General features: G+C 37.8%; 1 protein-coding gene across 1 annotated transcript; it reads right to left on the reverse strand.

Moving 5' to 3' along the window:
• Window positions 1-6,285: 6,285 nt before the first annotated feature.
• On the reverse strand, window positions 6,286-7,221 carry LOC121439660 (vomeronasal type-1 receptor 90-like). The gene has a single exon (XM_041640227.1). It carries the CDS (start codon window positions 7,201-7,203, stop codon window positions 6,286-6,288), a length of 918 nt encoding a protein of 305 aa, XP_041496161.1. The 5' UTR covers window positions 7,204-7,221.
• Between the last annotated feature and the right edge of the window lie 15,079 nt (window positions 7,222-22,300).

Consider the following 22,300-nt stretch of genomic DNA (forward strand, 5'->3'; position numbering starts at 1 on the left):
CTCCTGCTTTTTCTCTTTGTAGACCCTTGCCTAGCTCTGGTGCTCCATGAGTTCTTGTCACTTAGGAAATGGAGAACTGTTTCTTGTATGCATCAGAAGGATGAATTCTGTTTTCTGTTTCCTTATCCAATTAGTTACCCTGTGTATTTTTATAGGTGAGTTGAATCCATTTATATTAAGGAATTTTAATGATAAGTGGTTGCTATCTCCTGTTAATTTCATTTTCATTGTTGGTGATATTATTTTGTGTGTTTTCCCTTCTTTTGGATTTGCTGCTGTGAGATCATCAATTGTCTATGTTTTTGTTGGCGTAGCCAACTTACTTGCATTGGAGTTTTCCTTCTAGTACTTTGTGTAGGGCTTGGTTTCTGGATAGGTATTGGTTAAATCTGTTTTATCATAGAATATCTTGTTTTGTCCTTCTATAGTGATTGAAAGTTTTGCTGGATATAGTAGTCTGGGCTAGCATCCATGGTCTCTAAATGTCTGCATAACACTTGACCATGGCCTTTTGGCTTTCCTTGTCTCCAACGAGAAGATAGGTGTGATTCTGATAAGTATACTTTTATATGTTACTTGACCTTTTTCCTTTGCAGTCCTTAATATTCTTTCTTTATTCTGTATGTTTAGCATTTTGCTTATTATGTGCGAGGGGACTTTTTTTTTTTAATCCAGTCTATCTGGTCTTCTATCTTTAGGTTGGAAAAGTTTTTTTCTATAATTTTGTTAAATATATTTTCTGTGCTTTTGAATTAAAATTCATCTCCTCTTATACCTATTTTCTTTAGTATGGTCTTTTAATGGTGTCCCATATTTACTGGATAATTTTGTGTTAAGCTTTTGTTAAATTTAATGTTTTCTTTGACTGATGAGTTTATTTCCTCTATTGTATCTTCAGCACTTGAGATTCTCTCCTTCATCTCTTATATTCTGCTGTTAATGCTTACTTTATGGTTCCTGATCATTTTCTCATGATTTCTGTTTCCATAATTCTCTCGGCTTGTGATTGCTTTATTGTTTCTATTTCTGTTTTCAAGCCTTGGATTTTCCTTCATATGTTTATTTGCTTTTTCTTGGTTTTCTTTAAGGGATTTGTTGATGTCTTCCAATTTTTTGTTGGTCTTTTTCTCCATTTCTTTAAGTGAAGTTTTCATTTCCTCTTTAAGGGCCTCAAACATTCTCCTAAAGTTATTTTTAAGTCATTTTCTTCTGCTTCATCTATATTTGGTCATTCAAAACTTGCTTTTATAGGGTCACTGTTTTTTACTGGTGTAGTGTTGCTCTTTGTGATGTTGCATGTGTTCTTACCTTATCTACCCATCTTTTTCTCTGATTGGTATAGTTGGGGCTGTCTGTGTCTCTAGTGATCAATCTTTCAGGTGCCTGTGGATATAAGAGTCAGATTGTTACCTCTCATGGTACAGACAGTGCTATGGTTCCAGTTATCCCATTGGTCACTCCATGATTCTGGAGGTCACTTGGCATTCCTGGGGTTTTCTCTGCCACTGTGGAGTTCACTGTCTCAGACCCACTCCAGTATAGGTCACTTTCTCAGTCCAGCTCACATGCACAATTTTTAAGCTCAAACAGAAGGCAAATAATACCAGTGCCTTTCTGTAATCTATGTAAACAGAATCTGAAATGAAACTTAAAAGAGGGGCTTGTACGTGGAATAGTGGAAACAAAATAGTCCCAGCAAATGGGACCAGGAGACAAACTGGCATCACTCTTCTACTAACTTTTATCAGTGAGGCCTTCTCATCTTGTTTCCTCTGTGTCTGGGTGATGACTGCCGATATGTGATACATTTACATGGTGAAATATTATTCAGTCATTAAAAATAATATAATGATAGAATTCAAACATAAATGGATAAAACTAGAAAAAAATCATCCTGAGATTGATAATCCAGACACAGCAAGACAAGCATGATATGTGTTCACTATTTAATGTGGATTTTAGCTGTTGAGTCATCTATAAGAATGCTATAATCCATATAAGCACAAATATTAGTTATAGAGTGAGGGATTTGGGGAGACCAATGGATCTCCTGAGGAAAGGGAAATAGAATAGTTATGGATTGATGAGGGAGGCTTAATGGGAAGATCAAATAGGAATAAGAAACTAAAGGGGGATATGAAAGGGAAAGTGGGGGTAGAAGCCAGTGCAAGAATACACTCAGCAACATAAAGAATAATACAGCATCACCAGAACCTAGTAGTTCTATAGTTGTAAGACCTCAACAGCCCAATACAGATGAAGCAAAAGAAAACAACCTTAAAAATTACTCAAAAGGCTTTCGACAAAATCCAACATCCTTTCATGATAAAGGTATTGGAAAGATCAGGGATACAAGGAACACACCTAAATATAATAAAGGCAATTTTAGAGCAAACTGATAGCTGACATCAAATTAAATGGAGAAAAACTCAAAGCAATTCCACTGAAATCAGGAACAAGAAAGACAAAGCTGTCCACTCTCCACATATATTCAATATAGTACTCAAAGTTCTAGTGAGAGCAATAAGACAAGAAAAGAAACCAAGAGGATACAAATTGGAAAAAAAGCAAAGCTATTGCTATTTACAGATGATATGATAGTATACATGAGGGACTCCAAGAATTCTACCAGGGAATTCATACAACTGATAAACACATTCAGTAATGTAGTGGTATACAAATTTAACTAAAAAAATCAGTAGGACCTATATAAAATGATAAATGTGCAGAGGAAAATTCAGAGAACCACCATCCTTTACAATCTCCATAAATAACATGAAATATCATGGGATAACTCTATCCTAAAAAATGAAATGCCTGTATGACAAGAACTTTAAGTCTTTCTTGTATAGGCAGGATTAACATAATAAAAATGACAATCTTACCAAAAGATATGAACAATTCAATGCAATCCCCATCAAAATAGCAAAAGAATCATACACAGACATTGATAGAACAATACTCAACTCCATATAGAAAGTTAAAAAACACGGGATAGTCGGACAGTGATGGCACGCACCTTTAATCCCAGCTCATGGGAGGAAGAGGCAGGTGGATCTCTGTGAGTTCAAGGCCAGCAGCCTGGTCTACAAGAGTTAGTTCCAGGAAAGGCTCCAAAGCTACAGGGAAACCCTGTCTCAAAAAAACAAATAAACAAAACACAGGATAGCTAAAACAATCCTGTATTTCAGAAAGGAATTCTGAAGACATCACCATTCCTGACTTCAAGCTCTACTATAGAACCATAGTCATAAAAAAAAAAAAACGCTTGGTATTGGCATAAAGAAAGACACATGAACCAATGGAATCAAATTGAAGACCCTGACATTAAACCATACACCTGAACATTATGAAGACCTGACTTTTGACAAAGAAGCTAAAACTGCACAATGGAAAAATGAAAGCATCTTCAACAAATGATGCTTGCATAACTGGATGTCATCAAATCAAAGAATGAAAATAGACCCATATCTATCACCATGTGCAAAACTCAAGTCCAAGTGGATCAAAGACCTCAACATAAATCTAGGTACACTGAACCTGATAGAATAGCAAGTGAAGGAAGCCTTGAACACATTGGTACAGGAGACCACTTCCTAAATACCAGCAGCATAGACACTAGGAGCAACAATCAATAAATGGGACCATCTGAAATTAAAAAGCTCCTGTAAGGCAAAGGACACCATAAATAGGACAAAATGACAACTTACAGAATGGAAGAAGATCTTCACCAACCCCAAATCTGTCAGAGGGCTGGTCTCCAAAATATGTAAAGAAATCAATGAACTAGACATCAAAATACAAAATAATCCAATGAAAAGTGAGGTACAGTGCTAAGGACCAGCTCACTTGGAGCACTGGGACCGATGGGACAGGGTCTCAGTAATAGGTGGGTAAGGAGATGGTGAATGACAAACAGACACAAGACTCAAAAGGAAATTGCATCTAAATGCATCTTTACTTGGCATGAGGCTCATTCTTTATAGAGAAAAGATTGCTTAACAGCATGTATTATTTTTTCATGTGGTACAGATTATTCTTAGAATCATTATATCAGATACATGAGAATAGAATTTCATCGGACAGATGTCCCCAGTGCAAGCCTGCGGCTGGTCATGCTAGATATGGCTTGGCATTAGTTTCGATATAAATCTTTCTCTAGGCTATGAGTTCATGGCAATTTGAGCTAAGGGCAAGCAGTTGTGGTTAACAGTCACACAGTCTACAGTCTTTTTATATTTCTGCAATCTGTGCAGAACTTCTTGTTCCTTCTCTCCTCTCCATATTTCTAACTCCTTTTCAAACCTTCTCCAAAACCAATCTTAAGAAGTTAGGGCATGTATCTCTGTCATCTAACCTTATCCCATTTTTGCTGCACCTGTCTTAATTGTTTAATTAAGTTGCCTTTTGTTCTTCATTTAATAAGCACCAGACTAAACCTGGAAACCTTTTTCCCTTGAATGTTAACCCATCTTCCTCCATTAGCATCATATACTCCTGTATATGGTAATGGCTCATCAGTAGAAACTGGAAACTTAAACATACTATCTTCCCTTCCAGAAGAAACCAGACCTTATTCCTTAGAACATAAGCAGGTAATGCCAAAAGTGCAAGGACTCCTATGCAGGAAGCACAGCACACACACACCTTCTCTGAGGGCGCTCTTCCTTGAAGCTTGTGCCATTGTGAGAGATCACACAGACTCTGCAGGAGGTAGCATGACAGTACAGATCTCAACAAAAAAGTCTCAAAAAATAAAAGACATTTAAGAAATTGGTCAACATCCTTAATCATCAGGGAAAGCAAATCAAAATGACTCTGAGCTACCATCTTGCACCAGAATAGTTAGAATGGCTAGGATCAAAAACACATCACACTTCTCTCACTTGGGCTGGTTCCACTCCCTGTTAGCAGCTTTCCTCAGCAGGTATCATATGGCTCTGGCATCTCCAACAGCCTGGGGTCTCTGAGGCAATCCAGGTTTGACTTTCACAGATACACACAATGGCCTCTCTAAGCCTCCAAGCAATGACACCCCTGTGCCTGGCCTCAGCCAGCAGCTTTCCTCCGTCACAAAAAGAGATTCCATAGCCTCTTTCTTCTAACCTTCATCTTAAGTCAGAACCATGTGGCCAAAGCGGCCAAGATCTGATGCTTTCTGGGGCTGTGATATGACCCCCTCATTCAATGACATCTTCACCAGCTATCCGTTTACTATGGTTTCCTTCACTGCCTAAGCTCAGCTTTCCTGGAACTAAGTACAGGGAAGAGAAACTCTATTCAGAATATACTCTGTAAAACAGAACTATTATCAGTAAAAGAAAAAAATTTAAGTGGAGTGTGGTGTTGCATATTTGGAATCCCAGAGTTGGAGAGGCAGACACAGGAAAATACCTGGGATATCATTTTGTCCTATTTGGCAATTCCCAGGGCACTGAGAGACATTATCAAAACCAAGGTGAGTGGATTGTGAAGAAAAATAGAAAATGTTGCCTCCTGGCCTGCATGTACACATGCACACACATCCTTCATCTGTGCACACACACATGCAAACATACACACATATACAAAAAACACACTGTATATCATGTATATATACATATTCAATTTTTATTTTATGACTAATACATCAGTAAGAATTGATGAAGAACAAATACACAAGCACATGGAATTTTCATATAAGGCTCATTAAATAACTGTGGCAAAAAGAGGAAATTTAAATTCACAAAATTTTCTGGATCCAGAGAAACCATACTTAAGAAAAAGAATTAAAGTTTAAATAGGATATTTAAACTAATTTTTGATGACTGAGATTAGATTAAAATCCCTTCAAAAGAAAAATGTAAAATGTCAGCTTCAGCAAGGAGCTTCCTTTGAGTAACCTCAGCATCAAGGGAACATTTATGATATAAAGTAAAAAGGAAAGATAAGAGAATTCCTGTGGAAATTTCAACTTACCGTATACAGTGAACTTAAAGGGCTCTAGAGCACTTGGCAGCAGAAACGTCACAAGAATGTGCATGTGTAATAACACAAAATTTATTTAAATGTATGAAGAATCTTGATTTGCTACTTGAACTATTAAACAGTTTAAGAATATGTATTTTGAAAAAATATAATTGCAACTGCACCAATATGATACCTTAAAACCATTTGTATGTCCAGCTCAGGGGGTGGGGGAATGACCTTTTCTCTGTGGATATCAGGAATTCACACATACATATATGCTGACAAAATACTCATAAATATAAAAAAAATAAATAAGTTATTTTGTTAAAAAATAAATTATCCTTTTCTAAAAATATGGTGGTACACAGACTGAGTGTTTTTGAGCATATTAGTTATTCTGTTATCAGAACTGATTTGTATCAGAGGAGTAATTGTGGGATAGGCATTCATCACAAACTTCTGGACACTCGGGATGACTAGGTCATACATCCATAACAGGACTGCAGTGGATGAGATGATAAAGTCCACCCAGTACATGATAACGAAGGAAACCACCAGCAGCAAGATGGTCTGGGTGGCCCTTTTCTCAGGAGATGCTCTCGGGTAGCTGAGGCTGTGAAGGTGTTGGCATTGCCTCTGATGTCTGAACAAGATAATCACCGTATATGCACTCATGGTCAGCATAACTCCTATGAGAAATACATCCCTGGAGGTTACCACTGTTAAAATGAATCCCTTGATGATGTAGTTCATGGGGAAGAGGGAGCAGGATTTAGTGATCTTCATCTGGTTGGTTACACTCACATTGGTAAAAGCACCAATATAGAAGATATGGTGGCTACTGAATAACAAGTTGAAAGACCAGATAAATAAGAAAGCATAGGTCATGTATTTTTTTAGTTTATATTTAAATTTTGCCAACAAAGAGGTACTGGGACTGATAGTGACCGCCTGGAACACACTCAGGAGGCAGGTGATGCAGATGGAGAGGCCTCTCATCACTCTGTTTATGTAAAAAGTTGTCTTACACTTGAAATCATTATCAACGTTCAACGACTCAACTATCTCTTTAAGCCAAATATCCCCTCCAGTGAGGAGCAGCACTATGTGGATGAAGGCCAATTGACAGGAGATCATGTCCGTGGGCTTAGGTCTGTGGCTTAGGATTATAAAAGTATAGGAAACAAGGAGAAACATATTGGCCAGAACTCCAAGTCCAGCTTGGAAATTAAGGACATTCTTTAATGAGGACATACGTGGAAAGTGTACTCATCTTAAGCTTGTAGTAGAAACATATTTCATACATCTAAAAAATAATAGCGCATTTTATATACCTGGAAAAATAATAGAGTATACATCAGACTTGTGATTCACTGGTCAGTGTTTCTATATCATCATTTTATTTTACCTACTTATACTTGATTAACCCGTGTCTTTAACTTTTGATGTTCCGGAATAGATATCATAGCCCATATTTCTATATACTTCTCCATGTATCTACCTGTGTATATATCATAACAGAGATGATAAAGGCATTTACAGTCATATACTATACAGAATGCACACTTTGTGGGCCTGATACTCACCTAGGGGTCATGCCTTAGACATCCAATCCTATTGATTTACATTGCCTCATTTTAGAGTTAACAACTAAAACAGTAGTGATGAACACAGAATATGAATCACATGTTTACAACCGAGTAAAACTTTCATTGACATGGAAAGTATTCACAAAAGAAACCCAAAACTGTGAGGTGAGTCAGTCTCATGTTACATTATTTTAATATGCTATATTTTGCAACTATCCATGTTTTGACCCATAATCGTAATAGAATCACAGTGATATTTCATGATAACCCCACTATTTTAATCAGTAAAAATGGCTATCTCAATTTATCCTTTTTCATGGAATCTTACTTCCTTGGGATCTGGTATTAAAGACAACAACAATACAAATCGAGGTCATTATTGCACTTTTCACACCCTATTAATTGAAAAACCATTAATTATGATTGTAAATGGTCCCAAATGTCTCTAGGTTTAGTTCCTACTCCATCACTTTTATGAGACTGCATTTTAGGTTTAAAGAACTAACTCCCAGCTATGAAAACAAATGTTATTTTTCTTTTCTGTTTTGAAGGAAGATGTAAATAGTTAAAAGTATGATTACTTATGACTTTTCCAGTCACCTGCACTGCTATCTCACCTACCTCCCTCTTCCTTCTGTATTTCCCTTCCACTTACTGAGCTTCACTTTCCCCACTTCCCTGATGCGACCATTGGTACCCTGCTAGTCTCCTCTATTGCTCCCCACCACCCCTATCCTGGCAATGACTGTTTTACTTTCCTCTCTTCTGCATTCACAACCAAAGATGTGAAGCTAGGAGCCCTCAATGAGAGAGAACATGTGACACTAAGACAAACACTATTTTCAACACAGTGTGACAAGCATGAACTTGTAGAAAACGACCATATAGTGATCTTTCTGGAATTTCTGTTTTTAAGAGATTCCATCCCATGCAGTGGAAATCAAGGTTAACATGGTCATCAGCACCCAGACAGTTTTTATTATTTCACTCAACAGTCTGACCTTGAGGGCCTATGTTAGTTATTTGCCCTGATGACCAGGGTCATTATTTTATCAAATTAATCTAATTCGGTACTTTAAAATTGGCTTTGTGATAGAGAAATAGAAAACACTGACTCAGAAAAGAGTTCCTTTGTATTTTAAGTTCACTAATATAAGTCCACATATACAAATGCATAGATGCATGTATGTCTAGAAATTATGCAGAAGTTAGTGGCTGAGAGCTCTCTAAAATGACGCTATGAATGAGACCATAAACCAAGCTTTATGTTTGTGTGAGTTCGGCTCTTAAATTGCTTGATCTAGTAAAGGAATACAACCACCTTAATGGCCCGAGTCTGATTCCCTCACCAACATACATCCACAGTAGTGATGTTCTGGGATATTTTTTAAAGCTCCAGGATCAAGGTGGAGATACTGTTCATTCAGTGTTAATGAGTATATCTTGCTCTTGAAAATACCTGGGTATGATTCCCAACAAATTCATGGTTGTTCATGGCCATCTGTAACTCTAGTTCAAGGGAATCCATTGCCCTCCTGTCCAGGCAAGAAAGTGGTGCACATAAATACATGTAGGCAAAACATATGTATATGCAAAATAAAATAAATCTTAAATAAATAAATATATAAAAGCTCCACAGTAATACTAATTCAAGGCTTGGTCTCCAAATTCTAAGAACTGTAGCCCAAATGATTTTTAAAATTGCAAATGGACAAACTATATGCATGTAATAATTTGTTATTAATTATACATCCATAATTATTAATATATAATATCCATAATAATATAAGGTTAAAAAGTAATCTAAGATGCTCATTTCTTATCCCAAAGGTATGCACTTTAACCTCTCTACTTCATATTCATTGCTTTGTAAGTGTTTATTACATACAAAAATGACACACCTTCTGATTTATCGAGTGGCATTTTTCTCTGGAGCTCACTGTAGTTGAGACTTGGACAAAAATGACCATGGCTACCATAGATACAAAATGAGTTGCTAACATATATATGAACTGAGAAAAAAATCATTTGTTTTATTTGAAAAGAAATTTCACTGTTGGAGGCTTTTACATTAGTTTAAGTTGTAATATTTAGTGTAAATATTAAAATACAAAGTATACCCAAAAACATTTATAATAGTAGAGAAGCAATGGCTGTTAAATTGACTAGATCCAAAGACTAAGTCATCTGCAGGTTTCTGTCTGGAAACTTATATGATATTAAGAATGTCTTATGTTTCACTAGGCCGTAAGTTGAAACTTTCTTAAGAAAGTATATGCAAATTGAAGAGAACATATAAACACTGACTTAGTTCATATTTGTTGTGTATTTTTAAATTATATATGAATGCATAATCAGTTGACTTGAGAAAAGTAGTAAAATGAGAAAATACAAAATGGAATTTAAATGTATCTTATAATTTAAATGTAACTTAATATTATAAATGTACTTCTGCAAACAAATAAATGTGTGTCCTATGTTTTTCACCCTCGAAGTCATTTTGGGAGTTTTATGACAGGGATGGAAAACAAACACGCTGTCAATTAACACATAATCCATATGGAACCATGTTCTTAAAATTATTAAAGCACATACTCAGGAGAATCTATAGTCAGATACACTTGCTAAAATATTCCATTTGAGGCTACTTTTTACATATGTACTAGTGTACAATCATTGCAAAAGAGGATGACTTTCATGACATTTATTTTCAATATATAATATTTATTGAGTATCTTCACCCTACTAGCCTTTCCTGTTCTTGCTTTCTGAACTTCTGCTAAACCCTGTCCTCTTTCCTGCAGCCCCACCTTCTACTGTCACATACTTTACAATCAGAGATCATAGTAAGTGGAACCCATGTTCTTTTACAAATCATTACACTAATATTTTATGTCTATAAGAATCTGTTGTGTTTGCTATTGATACAATAAGGGTCAAAAGTAAAATTTTAAGCAGAGAATTCTCTAGTATTTTATTACAGAAAATCTTAATTCATTCACTACCTACTTATACCTCTCACTATTAATGAATAAAAAAAAACAAACCCCTCACCTGGCCGGGCCTTCGATAAGCATCCATGTAGAATGAGGCTCTATGAAGTAGTTATAAAGAAGAAAGTCATCAGCTCATCTCCCTCTAGACCCATGATTATCATGTCATCTGTAAAGGGCAATCCTGTCCTTGAGGTTGTCAGAAAGTGCAACCATCAGATGGGAAAGTGAACTTCCCTAATTCTAGGAAAACATGCAGTAGGAACAGCTGAGCTCTGGGATTCCTGTGTGTGAGCTATTCTCCCCAGGCCCTACATGTCTGTGTGCATTAGCTGATCCCAGTCCTTGAGAACAAAACACAAGTAAAAATAATAATATACTATTTATAAAAGTAGAAAAAAAATTTTGATTCTCCAAGGTATCCTTTCTGCTTCCAAAATATTCCTGATAGCCTCCATTCCTACTTGACAGTTGCTTTGGGACCTCACCTAGAAATTAACAACACTTTGCTAAAATTAAGAAAATGTCACCACCTCCAAACACTCTTTAAGAAAAGTAATCTTTCTTACAGAGGCACAGACTTGAGGTGATGTAATCAGCAGATAGTGAGTTGTGGAGCTGTACATGCCTAGATAGTATTGTTTATGTGGGACACCATGAAGCAATAAAACCTTCAAATTCTATGTGAAGGTGAGGGAGAAGAATCCCAAGTCAATGGCAAATACAGGACCTTCAAGGAGATCATAGAGAGAACTGTCCCAAACTAAGAAAAGACTCACCCATACAATTACAAGAAGCACACAGAACACAGTAAAGACAAAACAGAGAAAAAATAAGTGGCATCTCATAGTTAAAACACAAAGTAGACAGGAGAGTAAAGGTGTAGTGCAAGTTTCAAGAGAAAAACTGCAATCCACAAATAAAGAAAACCCATCAAAATAATAGTTGATTTTTTAAGGAAAACTTTCAAACCCAGAAGGTGCATGCAAACTTCCAAAGGAGGCAAGCAACAGTCCCACCTACCAATGACACCTATGACCCACATCAACCACCAGCATGGAACTCTAACCTTACAGGTTCAGGAGTACTGATGCACATATCTTGGAGGCAAACAATGGCTCTCTGATTGTACTTCAGATCTGTTCAACAGGAGTCATAGCATGCCTGATACTAGAAACCTAGCCAACAACTCAGTGCTAGGGCAGTCATGGCTATTAGAGGAGATTCTACAACCACTAATTTGCTAGAAACAAAATAATCCCAACAATAGTCTATAAGAATTTGTCCTTATACCCGCAGACACATGTAGTCTCTACCCCTCATCAAGGAAACTTCTCTTTGCAACCAACCTCTACAGAAAACCACAATCAATCAAAATGGAGAGATGTGAAGACCAGTCCCATCAGATACACATGCAAAACATTCCTACACCTAAGGCTCTGGGGACATTTCAGAAGAGGGAATGGAAAGATAGTAAAAACCAAAGGACCCAAAAGTTTGTTGTGAGATTGTGTAGCCTGCTAACATCAGAAGCTGTGCCCATAATGTTTCACCAACATTACCACCCAAATGTGGCCTGAACAAGGATGACGCCAATGAACGTGCCAAATGGGAGTGGAGAAAGCCAATGAGGCCTCAACTCTACACAGCTTTACTGAGTGAACCTGAGAAGATTCTGCAGGAAAGAGACCTTGGAAGGTGAGAATCCATGCTACAGGTGAGAGACAGACCTAGGTAGCTGGTTCAGTCCCACTATGATTCTGGTGGATATCGCTGACTCTGAGTCAGGTCTCTAGCTCAATCCTGATCCATCAGTATCCTGGGACTAGGAAGAGGAAGTGAATATATCGCTCAAAGATACCCAAGAAAACCAAGAGAAACAAGAAAAAGCAATCAAACAGGTAAGGGAAGTGGTTCAAGACTTGAAGAATGAAATGGAAGTAATGAAGAAAACACAAACCAAGGGAAGGATGGAGATGGAAAATCTGGGTAAACAAACAGGAACTACAGAGACAAGTACTACCAACAGATTACAAGAGATAAAAGAAAGAATGTCAGACACTGAAGATACCATAGAGAAAATAAACACACTATTCAAAGAAAACAGCAAAACCAACAAAGTCTCATCACAAAACATTCAGGAAATCTGCGACACAATAAAAAGACCAAATCTAAGAATAATTGGGATAGAAGAAGGAGAAGAAGTACAGCTCAATGGTCCAGAAAATATATTTAATAAAATTATAGAAGAAAACTTTCCCAACCTAAAGAAAGATATTCCTTTGAAGGTTCAAGAAGCATACAGAACACCGAATAGACTGGACCAAAAAAAAAAAAAACCAAACAAACATCTCCTCGCCATATAATAATCAAAACACAAAATATACAGGATAAAGAAAGAATATTAAAAGCTGCAAAGGAAAAAGGTCAAGTTACTTATAAAGGTAAACCTATCAGACTTACACATGACTTCTCTATGAAAATCATGAACGCCAGAAGGTCCTGGATAGATGTACTGTAGAAACTAAGAAAACATGGATGCAAGCCCAGACGACTATACCCAGCCAAGCTTTCGTTCACTATAAATGGAGAAAACAAAATTTTCCAGGATAAAAACAAATTTAAACAATACGTAGCCACAAATCCAGCCTTACAGAAAGTAATGGAAGGAAAATCACAAACCAAGGAGTCCAACAATGACCATAATAACTCAGACATCTAGAGACCCTTCACCAGCACAACTCAAAGAAGGGAAACACACAAACTCTACTACTAAAAAAGTGACCGGAGTTAACAACCACTGGTCATTAATATCACTTAATGTCAATGGACTCAACTCACCCATAAAAAGTCACAGGCTAAGAGATTGGGTACAAAAACAGGATCCAACATTCTGCTGTTTACAAGAAACACACCTCAACCACAAAGACAGGCACCTATTAAGAGTAAAGGGATGGGAAAAGACTTATCAAGCAAATGGACCTATGAAACAAGCAGGTGTGGCCATACTAATTTCTAACAAATCTGACTTCAAACTAATATCAATCAGAAGAGATGGAGAGGGACATTTTATACTCATAACAGGAACAATCCATCAGGATGAAGTCTCAATCCTGAATATCTACGCCCCTAATATAAAAGCACCCATGTAAGTAAAAGAAACATTACTAAAACTCAAGGCAGCCATCAAACTGCACACACTAGTAGTAGGAGACTTCAACACTCCTCTCTCACCAATGGACATGTCAATCAAACAGAAACCTAACAGAGAAATTAGAGAATTAATGGAGGTAATGAATCAAATGGACTTAACAGACATCTATATATTATTCCACCCAAATAGGAAAGAATATACCTTCTTTTCTGCAGCTCATGGAACCGTCTCGAAAATTGACCACATATTTGGTAACAAAGCAAACTTCCACATATACAAAAAAATATTTGTAACCTCCTGTGTCTTATCAGATAACCATGGATTAAAGTTAGAATTCAACAACAATGCTACCCCCAGAAAGCCTACAAACTCATGGAAACTGAACAGTCAACTACTGAACCACAACTGGATCAAGGAAGAAATAAAGAAAGAAATTAAAGTCTTCCTTGAATTCAATGAAAATAAAGAAACAACATACTCAAACCTATGGGACACTATGAAAGCAGTGCTAAGAGGAAAGAAAGTTCATAGCACTAAGTGCCCACTTAAAGAAAACAGAGAAAGCACACATTGGAGACTTAACACCACACCTGAAAGCTGTAAAAAAAAAGAAGCAGACTCACCTAGGAGGAGTAGAAGACTGGAAATAATCAAACTGAGGGCTGAAATCAACAAAATAGAAACACAGAAAAGAATCCAAAGTATCAATGAAACAAAAAGCTGGTTCTTGGAGAAAGTCAACAAGATCTACAAACCGCTATCCAAACTAATCAAACGGCAGAGAGAATATGCAAATTAATAAGATCAGAAATGAAAAGGGGGACATAAGCACATTCACAGAGGAAATTCAGTGAATCTTTAGATCTTACTACAAAAGGCTGTATGCCACAAAACTGGAAAATGAAAAAAGAAATGGACACTTTTTTAGGTAAATACTATATACCAAAGTTAGACCAGGACCAGGTGAACAATCTAAATATACCTGTTAGTCGCGAAGAATTAGAAGAGGTTATCAAAAACCTCCCTACCAAAAAAAGCCCAGGACCAGATGGTTTCAATGCGGAATTCTACCAGAACTTCCAAAAAGACCTAATACCTATACTCCTTAATGTATTTCACAATATAGAAACAGAAGAGTCATTACCAAATTCCTTTTATGAAGCTACAGTTACTCTGATACCAAAACCACACAAAGACTCAACCAGGAAAGAGAATTACAGGCCAATATCACTCATGAACATCGACGCAAAAATCCTCAACAAAATACTGGCAAACCGAATCCAAGAACACATTGGAAAATTATCAATTATGATCAAGTAGGCTTCATCCCAGTGATGCAGGGCTGGTTCAACGTATGAAAATCTATCAATGTAATCCATTATATAAATAAACTGAAAGAGAAAAACCATATGATCATTTCATTAGATGCTGAAAAAGCATTTGACAAAATTCAATATCCCTTTATGATAAAAGTCTTAGAGAGATTAGGGATACAAGGGTAGTATCTGTAGTTCCTGTTTGTTTACCCAGATTTTCCATCTCCATCCTTCCCTCGGTTTGTGTTTTCTTCATTACTTCCATTTCATTCTTCAAGTCTTGAACCGCTTCCCATACATGTTTGATTGCTTTTTCTTGTTTCTCTTGGTTTTCTTGGGTATCTTTGAGCGATTTATTCACTTCCTCTACCTTTTTGTTTGTAATCTCTAATTGTTTATGGCAGTTTTTCACCTCCTGTTTAAGGTCCTCTATTAATTTCATATAATTCACTTTTGCGTTGATTTCTTCTAATTCTTCTGGTGTAGGGTGTACAATTCTTCCTATTTTGGGATCCCTGGATTCTGGTGATGTCATGTTGCCTTTCAGGTTGTTGGAGGAATTCTTGCATTGGCGCCTTCCCATCTCTTCCTTCAAATGGAGCCAGGAGAGGCCTGGTGTTTTGGTCCAGTCTTTGCTGTGTGTGACTGACTCTCTGGGTGTATCTCCTCAGTGTAGAAGCAGGAACCGTTCCCTTGCAGATGGAACTCCTCAGCACCAAAACATGGATGCCTAGTAGTCCAATGACCGGCAGACAATAGGGTACATTTATTATAAAATGGAAGGATTTTATGACATTTTCATTCAATATATAATATCCATTGATTATCCTCACCCTGTTACCGTTTCCTGTCTCTCTTTCCACACTTCCACTAGGCCCTGTACTCTCTAATAGCCCCACATTCTGCTGTCACACGTATAATCAGAAGTCATAGTAAGTGAAATCTTTATTATTTTACACATTATTACACTGTTATTTTTTTAATTGTTAAATGTTTTTATAATTAAAAAATTTTTGCTTTCTCAACCTCCCTTTTCCCTCCCCCTCCCCCCATTCCCCACGCCCAACTCTCCTACCCTTCTCTCCCCAGTCCAAAGAGGAGTCAGAGTTCCCTGCCCTGTGGGCAGTCCAAGGTCCTCCCCCCTCCATCCACGTCTAGGAAGGTGAGCATCTAAACAGGCTAGGCTCCCACAAAGCCAGTACATGCAGTAGGGTCAAAACTCAGTGCCATTGTCCTTGGCTTCTCAGCAGCCCTCATTGTCCACCATATTCAGTGAGTCTGGTTTTATCCCATGCATTTTCAGTCCCAGTCCAGCTGGCCTTCGTGATCTCCTAATAGATCAGTCCCACTGTCTCAGTGGGTGGGTGCACCCCTCCTGGTCTTGACTTCTTTGCTCATGTTCTCCCTCCTTCTGTTCTTCATTTGAACCTTGGGAGCTCAGTCCATTGCTCCAATGTGGGTCTCTGTCTCTATCTCCATCCATTGCCAGATGAAGGTTCGTTCTATGGTGATATGCAAGATATTCGTTAGTATGGCTATAGGATCAGGCTATTTCAGGCTCTCTCTCCTCAGCAGCCCAAGGACCTAGTTGGGTACATCTCTCAGAACCCCTGAAAAGCCCTCTAGAGTCAAGGCTCTTGCCAACCCTAAAATGGCTTCCTTAATTAAGATATATAGTTCCCTGCTCCCATATCCAATCTTCCATTATCCCAACAATCCCATTCCCCCAAGTTCTCCCTATCCTTCCCTTCTCACTTCTTTCTCCCCATCTCCCATTTCCCCCATCCCATCTCACCCACCAGTTCCCAAATTTTGCCCAGAAATCTGGAATACTTCTAATATCCAGGAGGAAAACTAAACGCTTTTCTTTGGGTTCACCTTCTTATTTAGCTTCCCTAGCATCAAGAATTATAGGCTCAATGTCCTATATTTATGGCTAAAAAGCAGTTATGAGTGAGTATATTCCATGTTGATCTTTTTGGGTCTGGTTTACCTCACTCAGGATAATGTTTTCTGTTTCCATCCATTTTCATGCAAAATTCAAGAACTCATTGTTTTTTTACCACTGAGTAGTACACTAATATGTATATATTCCACACTTTCTTCATCCATTCTTCCGTGAAAGGGCATCTAGGTTGTTTCCAGGTTCTGAATATTACAAATAATGCTGCTATGAACATAGTTGAACTAATACTTTTGTAGTATGATAGGGCACCTCTTGGATATGTTCCCAAGAGTGGTATTGCTGGGTACTGGGGTAGGTTGATCCCGAATTTCCTGAGGAATGGTCACACTGATTTCCAAAGTGGTTGCACAAGTTTGTATTCCCACCAGCAATGGATGAGTGTACCCCTTACTCCACAACCTCTCCAGCAAAGGCTATCATTGGAGTTTTTTATTTTAGCCATTCTGACAGGTGTAAGATGATATCTCAAAGTTGTTTTGATTTGCATTTCCCTGACTGCTAAGGAGGTTGAGCATGACCTTAAGTGTCTTTTGGCCATTTGAATTTCTTCTGTAGAAAATTCTCTGTTCAGTTCAGTGCCACATTTTTTAATTGGGTTAATTAGAATTTTAAAGTCTAGTTTCTTGTGTTCTTTATATATTTTGGAAAAGACCTTGTCTGTTGCGGGGAAGATCTTCTCCCAGTCAGTTGGTTGCCTTTTTGTCTTAGTGACAGTGTCCTTTGCTTTATAGAAGCTTCTCAGTTTGAGGAGGTCCCATTTCTTCAATGTTGCCCTTATTGTCTGTGCTGCTGGGGTTATATATAGGAAGTGGTCTCCTGTGCCCATATATTGTAGAGCACTTCCCACTTTCTCTTCTATCAGGTTCAGTGTGTTCGGACTGATATTGAGGTCTTTAATCCATTTGGACTTGAGTTTTGTACATCTTGATAGATATGGATCTATTTTCATTCTTCTACAGGTTGACAACCAGTTCTGCCAGAACCATTTGTTGAAGATGCTCTCTTTCTTCCATTGTGTACTTTTAGCTCCTTTATCAAAAATCAGGTGTTCAAAGGTTTGTGGGTTAAAATCAGGGTTTTCTACTCTATTCCATTCATTGACTTCTCTGTATTTATGCCATTACCAAGCTGTTTTCAATACTGAAACTCTGTAATAGAGTTTGAAGTCAGGGATGGTAATGCCTCCAGACATTCCTTTATTGTGTAAGACTGTTTTGGCTATCCTGGGCTTTTTTGTTTTTCCATATAAAATTCATTATTTTCCTCTCAAGGTCTGTGAAGAATTTTGATGTGATTTTGATGAGGATTGTATTGACTCTATAGATTGCTTTTGGAAGAATTGCCATTTTTACTATGTTGATCTTCCCAATCGAAGAGCAAGGGAGATCCTTCAATTTTCTGGTATCCTTTTTAATTTCTTTCTTCAAAGACTTAAAGTTCTTGTCAAATAGATCTTTCACTACCTTGGTCAGAGTTACCCCAATATATTTTATGCTATTTGTGGCTATTGTGAAAGATGATGCTTTTCGGAATTCCTTCTCTGCATCCTTATCCTTAGTGTATAGGAGTGCAACTGATTTTTTGGAGTTGATCTTGTATTCTGCCACATCATTAACGGAGTTTATCAGCTGTAGGAGTTCTTTGGTAGAGTTCTTGGGGTCGCTTATGTATACTATCATCTGAAAATAATGACAGTTTAACTTCTTCCTTTCCAATTCGAATCCCCTTGGTCCCCTTATGTTGTCTTATTGCTATTGCTAAAACTTCAAGCACTATATTGAAGAGGTATGGAGAGAGTGGACAGCCTTGTCTTGTTCCTGATTTTAGTGGGATGACTTTGAATATCTCTCCATTTAAATTGATGTTAGCTGTCGGCTTGCTGTAAATAGCTTTTATTATATTTAGGTATGAACATTTTATCCCTACTCTATTTAAGACCTTTATCATAAATGGATGTTGAATTTTGTCAAATGCTTTTTCAGCATCTAATGAAATGATCATATGTTTTGTTTCTTTCAGTTTATTTATATGATGGATTACATTGATAGATTTTCGTATGTTGTACCAACCCTGCATCCCTGGGATGAAGCGTACTTGATTGTAATGGATAATTTTTCTAACGTTTTCTTGGATTTGGTTTGCCAGTATTTTATTGAGAATTTTTGGGTTGATGTTCATGAGTGACATAGGCCTGTAATTTTCTTCTTGTTTGGGTCTTGTGTGGTTTTGGTATCAGGTTAACTGTAGCTTCAAAAAAGGAGTTTGGCAATGACTCTTCTGTTTCTATATGGTGAAATACATTAAGGTTATAGATATTAGCTCTTCTCGGAAGTTCTGGTAGAATTCTGCATTGAAACCATATGGTCCTGGGATTTTTTTCAGAAGGGAGATTTTTGATAACAGTTTCTAATTCTTTGCGACTAACGGGTCTATTTAGATTGTTCACCTGTTCTTGGTTTAACTTTGGTATATGGTACTTATCTAAAGAGATGTCCATTTCTTTTTCATTTTCCAGTTTTGTGGCATATATGCTTTTGTAGTAAGATCTAAAGATTCACTGAATTTCCTCTGTGTCTGTGGTTATGTCCCCCTTTTCATTTCTGATCTTATTAATTTGCATGTTATCTCTCTGCCGTTTGATTAGTTTGGATAGTGGTTTGTAGATCTTGTTGACTTTCTCTAAGAACCAGCTTTTTGTTTCATTGATACTTTGGATTCTTTTCTGTGTTTCTATTTTGTTGATTTCAGCCCTCAGTTTGATTATTTCCAGTCTTCTACTCCTCCTAGGTGAGTCTGCTTCTTTTTATTTCTACAGCTTTCAGGTGTGGTGTTAAGTCTCCAATGTGTGCTTTCTCTGTTTTCTTTAAGTGGGCACTTAATGTTATGAACTTTCCTCTTAGCACTGCTTTCATCTTGTTCCATAGTTTTGAGTATGTTGTCTCTTTATTTTCATTAAATTCAAGGAAGACTTTAATTTCTTTCTTTATTTCTTCCTTGATCCAGTTGTGGTTCAGTAGTTGACTGTTCAGTTTCCATGAGTTTGTAGGCTTTCTGGGGGTAGCATTGTTGTTGAATTCTAACTTTAACCCATGGTGATCTGATAAAACAAATGTGTTCACTAAATGTTTTTTGTATCTGTGGAGGTTTCCTTTATTACTGAGTATGTGGTCAATTTTGAGAAGGTTCTATGAGCTGCAGAGAAGAAGGTATATTCTTTCCTATTTGGGTGGAATGTTCTATAGATGTCTGTTAAGTCCATTTGATTCATTACCTCCATTAATTCTTTTATTTATCTATTAGGTTTCTGTCTGGTTGACCTGTCCATTGGTGAGAAAGGTGTGTTGAAGTCTCAATATTAGTGTGTGAGGTTTTATGTCTGCCTTGAGTTCTAGTAATGTTTCTTTTACATAAGTGGATGCTTTTATATTAGGGGAATAGATATTCAGGATTGAGACTTCATCTTGATAAATTGTTCCTGTTATGAGTATAAAATGTCCATCTTTATCTCTTCTGATTGATTTTAGTTTGAAGCCAGATTTGTTAGAAACTAGTATGGCCACACCTGCTTGTTTCTTAGGATCATTTGCTTGAAAAACCGTTTCCCAACCCTTTACTCTGAGTAGATGTCTATCTTTTTTTATTTTTTTATTGAAAAGAAAAAAAAATTTCTGCCTCCTCCCACCCACCCATTTCCCTCCCCCTCCTATTGCCCCTCTACCCCTCCCCCCACTTTTCGCCTCCTCCCTCTCCAGTCCGAAGAGCAGTCAGGGTTCCCTGCCCCGTGGATAATCCTAGGTCCTCCCCCCTCCATCCAGGTCTAGGAAGGTGAACATCCAAACTGGTTAGGCTCCCACAAAGCCAGAACATGAAGTAGGATCAAAACCTCGTGCCATTGTCCCTGGCTTCTCATCAGCCCTCATTGTCCGCCATGTTCAGAGAGTCCGGTTTTATCCCTTGTTTTTTCAGTCACAGACCAGCTGGCCTTGGTGAGCTCCCAATAGATCAGACCCACTGTCTCAGTCGGTGGGTGCACCCCTCGTGGTCCTGACTTCCTTGCTCATATTCTCCCTTCTTCTGCTCCTCATTGAGACCTTGGGAGCTCAGTCTGGTGGTCCAGTGTGGGTCTCTTTCTCTATTTCCATCCATCACCAGATGAAGGTTCTATGGTGATATGCAATATATTCATCAGTATGGCTATAGGATAGGGTCACTTCAGGTTCTCTATCCTCAGCTGCCCAAGGAACTAACTGGGGACATTGCCTAGGGCACCTGGGAGCCACTCTAGGTTCGAGACTCTTGCCAACCCTAAGGTGGCTGCCTTAACTAAGATATGTGCTTCCCTGCTCCCCTAACCAACCCTCCCATATCCCAATCATCCCGTTTCTCCAAGTTCCTCCCATCCTCCCCTTCTCACTATTCTCTCCCCCTCTCCCCTTACCCCCATCCTGCCCCACCCCCAAGATCCCAATTCTTTGCCCGGCTATCTTGTCTACTTCCCATAGCCTAGAGGATAAGTATAAGTTTCTCTTTGGGTTCACCTCCTTATTTAGCTTCTTTAGGATCACAAATTACATACCCAGTGACCGTTATTTATGGCTAGAAACCGATTATGAGTGAGTACATCCCATATTCATCTTTTTGGGTCTGTGTTACCTCATTCAGGATAGTGTTTTCTATTTCCATCCATTTGCATTCAAAATTCAAGAAGTCATTGGTTTTTACCGCAGAGTAGTACTCTAATGTGTATGCATTCCACACTTTCTTCATCTATTCTTTTTTTTGAAGGACATCTAGGTTGTTTCCAGTTTCTGTCTATTACAAATAATGCTGCTATGAACATAGATGAACAAATGATTTTGTCATATGATAAGGCATCTCTTTGGTATATTCCCGAGAGTGGTATTGCTGGGTCCATGGGTAGGTTGATCCTGAATTTCCTGAGGAATCGTCACACTGATTTCCAAAGTGGTTGCACAAGATTGCATTCCCACCAGCAATGGATAAGGGTACCCCTTCCTTCACAACCTCTCCAGAAAAGGCTATCATTGGAGTTTTTGATTTTAGCCATTCTGACAGGTGCAAGATGATATCTCAAAGTCGTTTTGATTTGCATTTCCCTGACTGCTAAGGAGGTTTAGCATGACCTTAAGTGTCTTTTGGCCATTTGCTCTTCTTCTGTTGAGAATTCTCTGTTCATTTCAGTGCCCCATTTTTTAATTGGGTTAATTAGCATTTTAAAGTCTAGTTTCTTGAGTTCTTTATATATTTTGGAGATCAGACCTTTGTCTATTGCAGGATTTGTGAAGATCTTCTCCCAGTCAGTAGGTTGCCTT

This window comes from Microtus oregoni, unplaced genomic scaffold (genome assembly GCF_018167655.1).
Source record: "Microtus oregoni isolate MIOR12 unplaced genomic scaffold, Mior012 000062F_ref0000492, whole genome shotgun sequence".
Lineage (NCBI taxonomy): Eukaryota > Metazoa > Chordata > Mammalia > Rodentia > Cricetidae > Microtus > Microtus oregoni.

Excerpts from the sequence above, each read along its gene's own strand:
- LOC121439660 (XM_041640227.1), bottom strand. The coding sequence starts at position 7,203 with ATGTCCTCATTAAAGAATGTCCTTAATTTCCAAGCTGGACTTGGAGTT.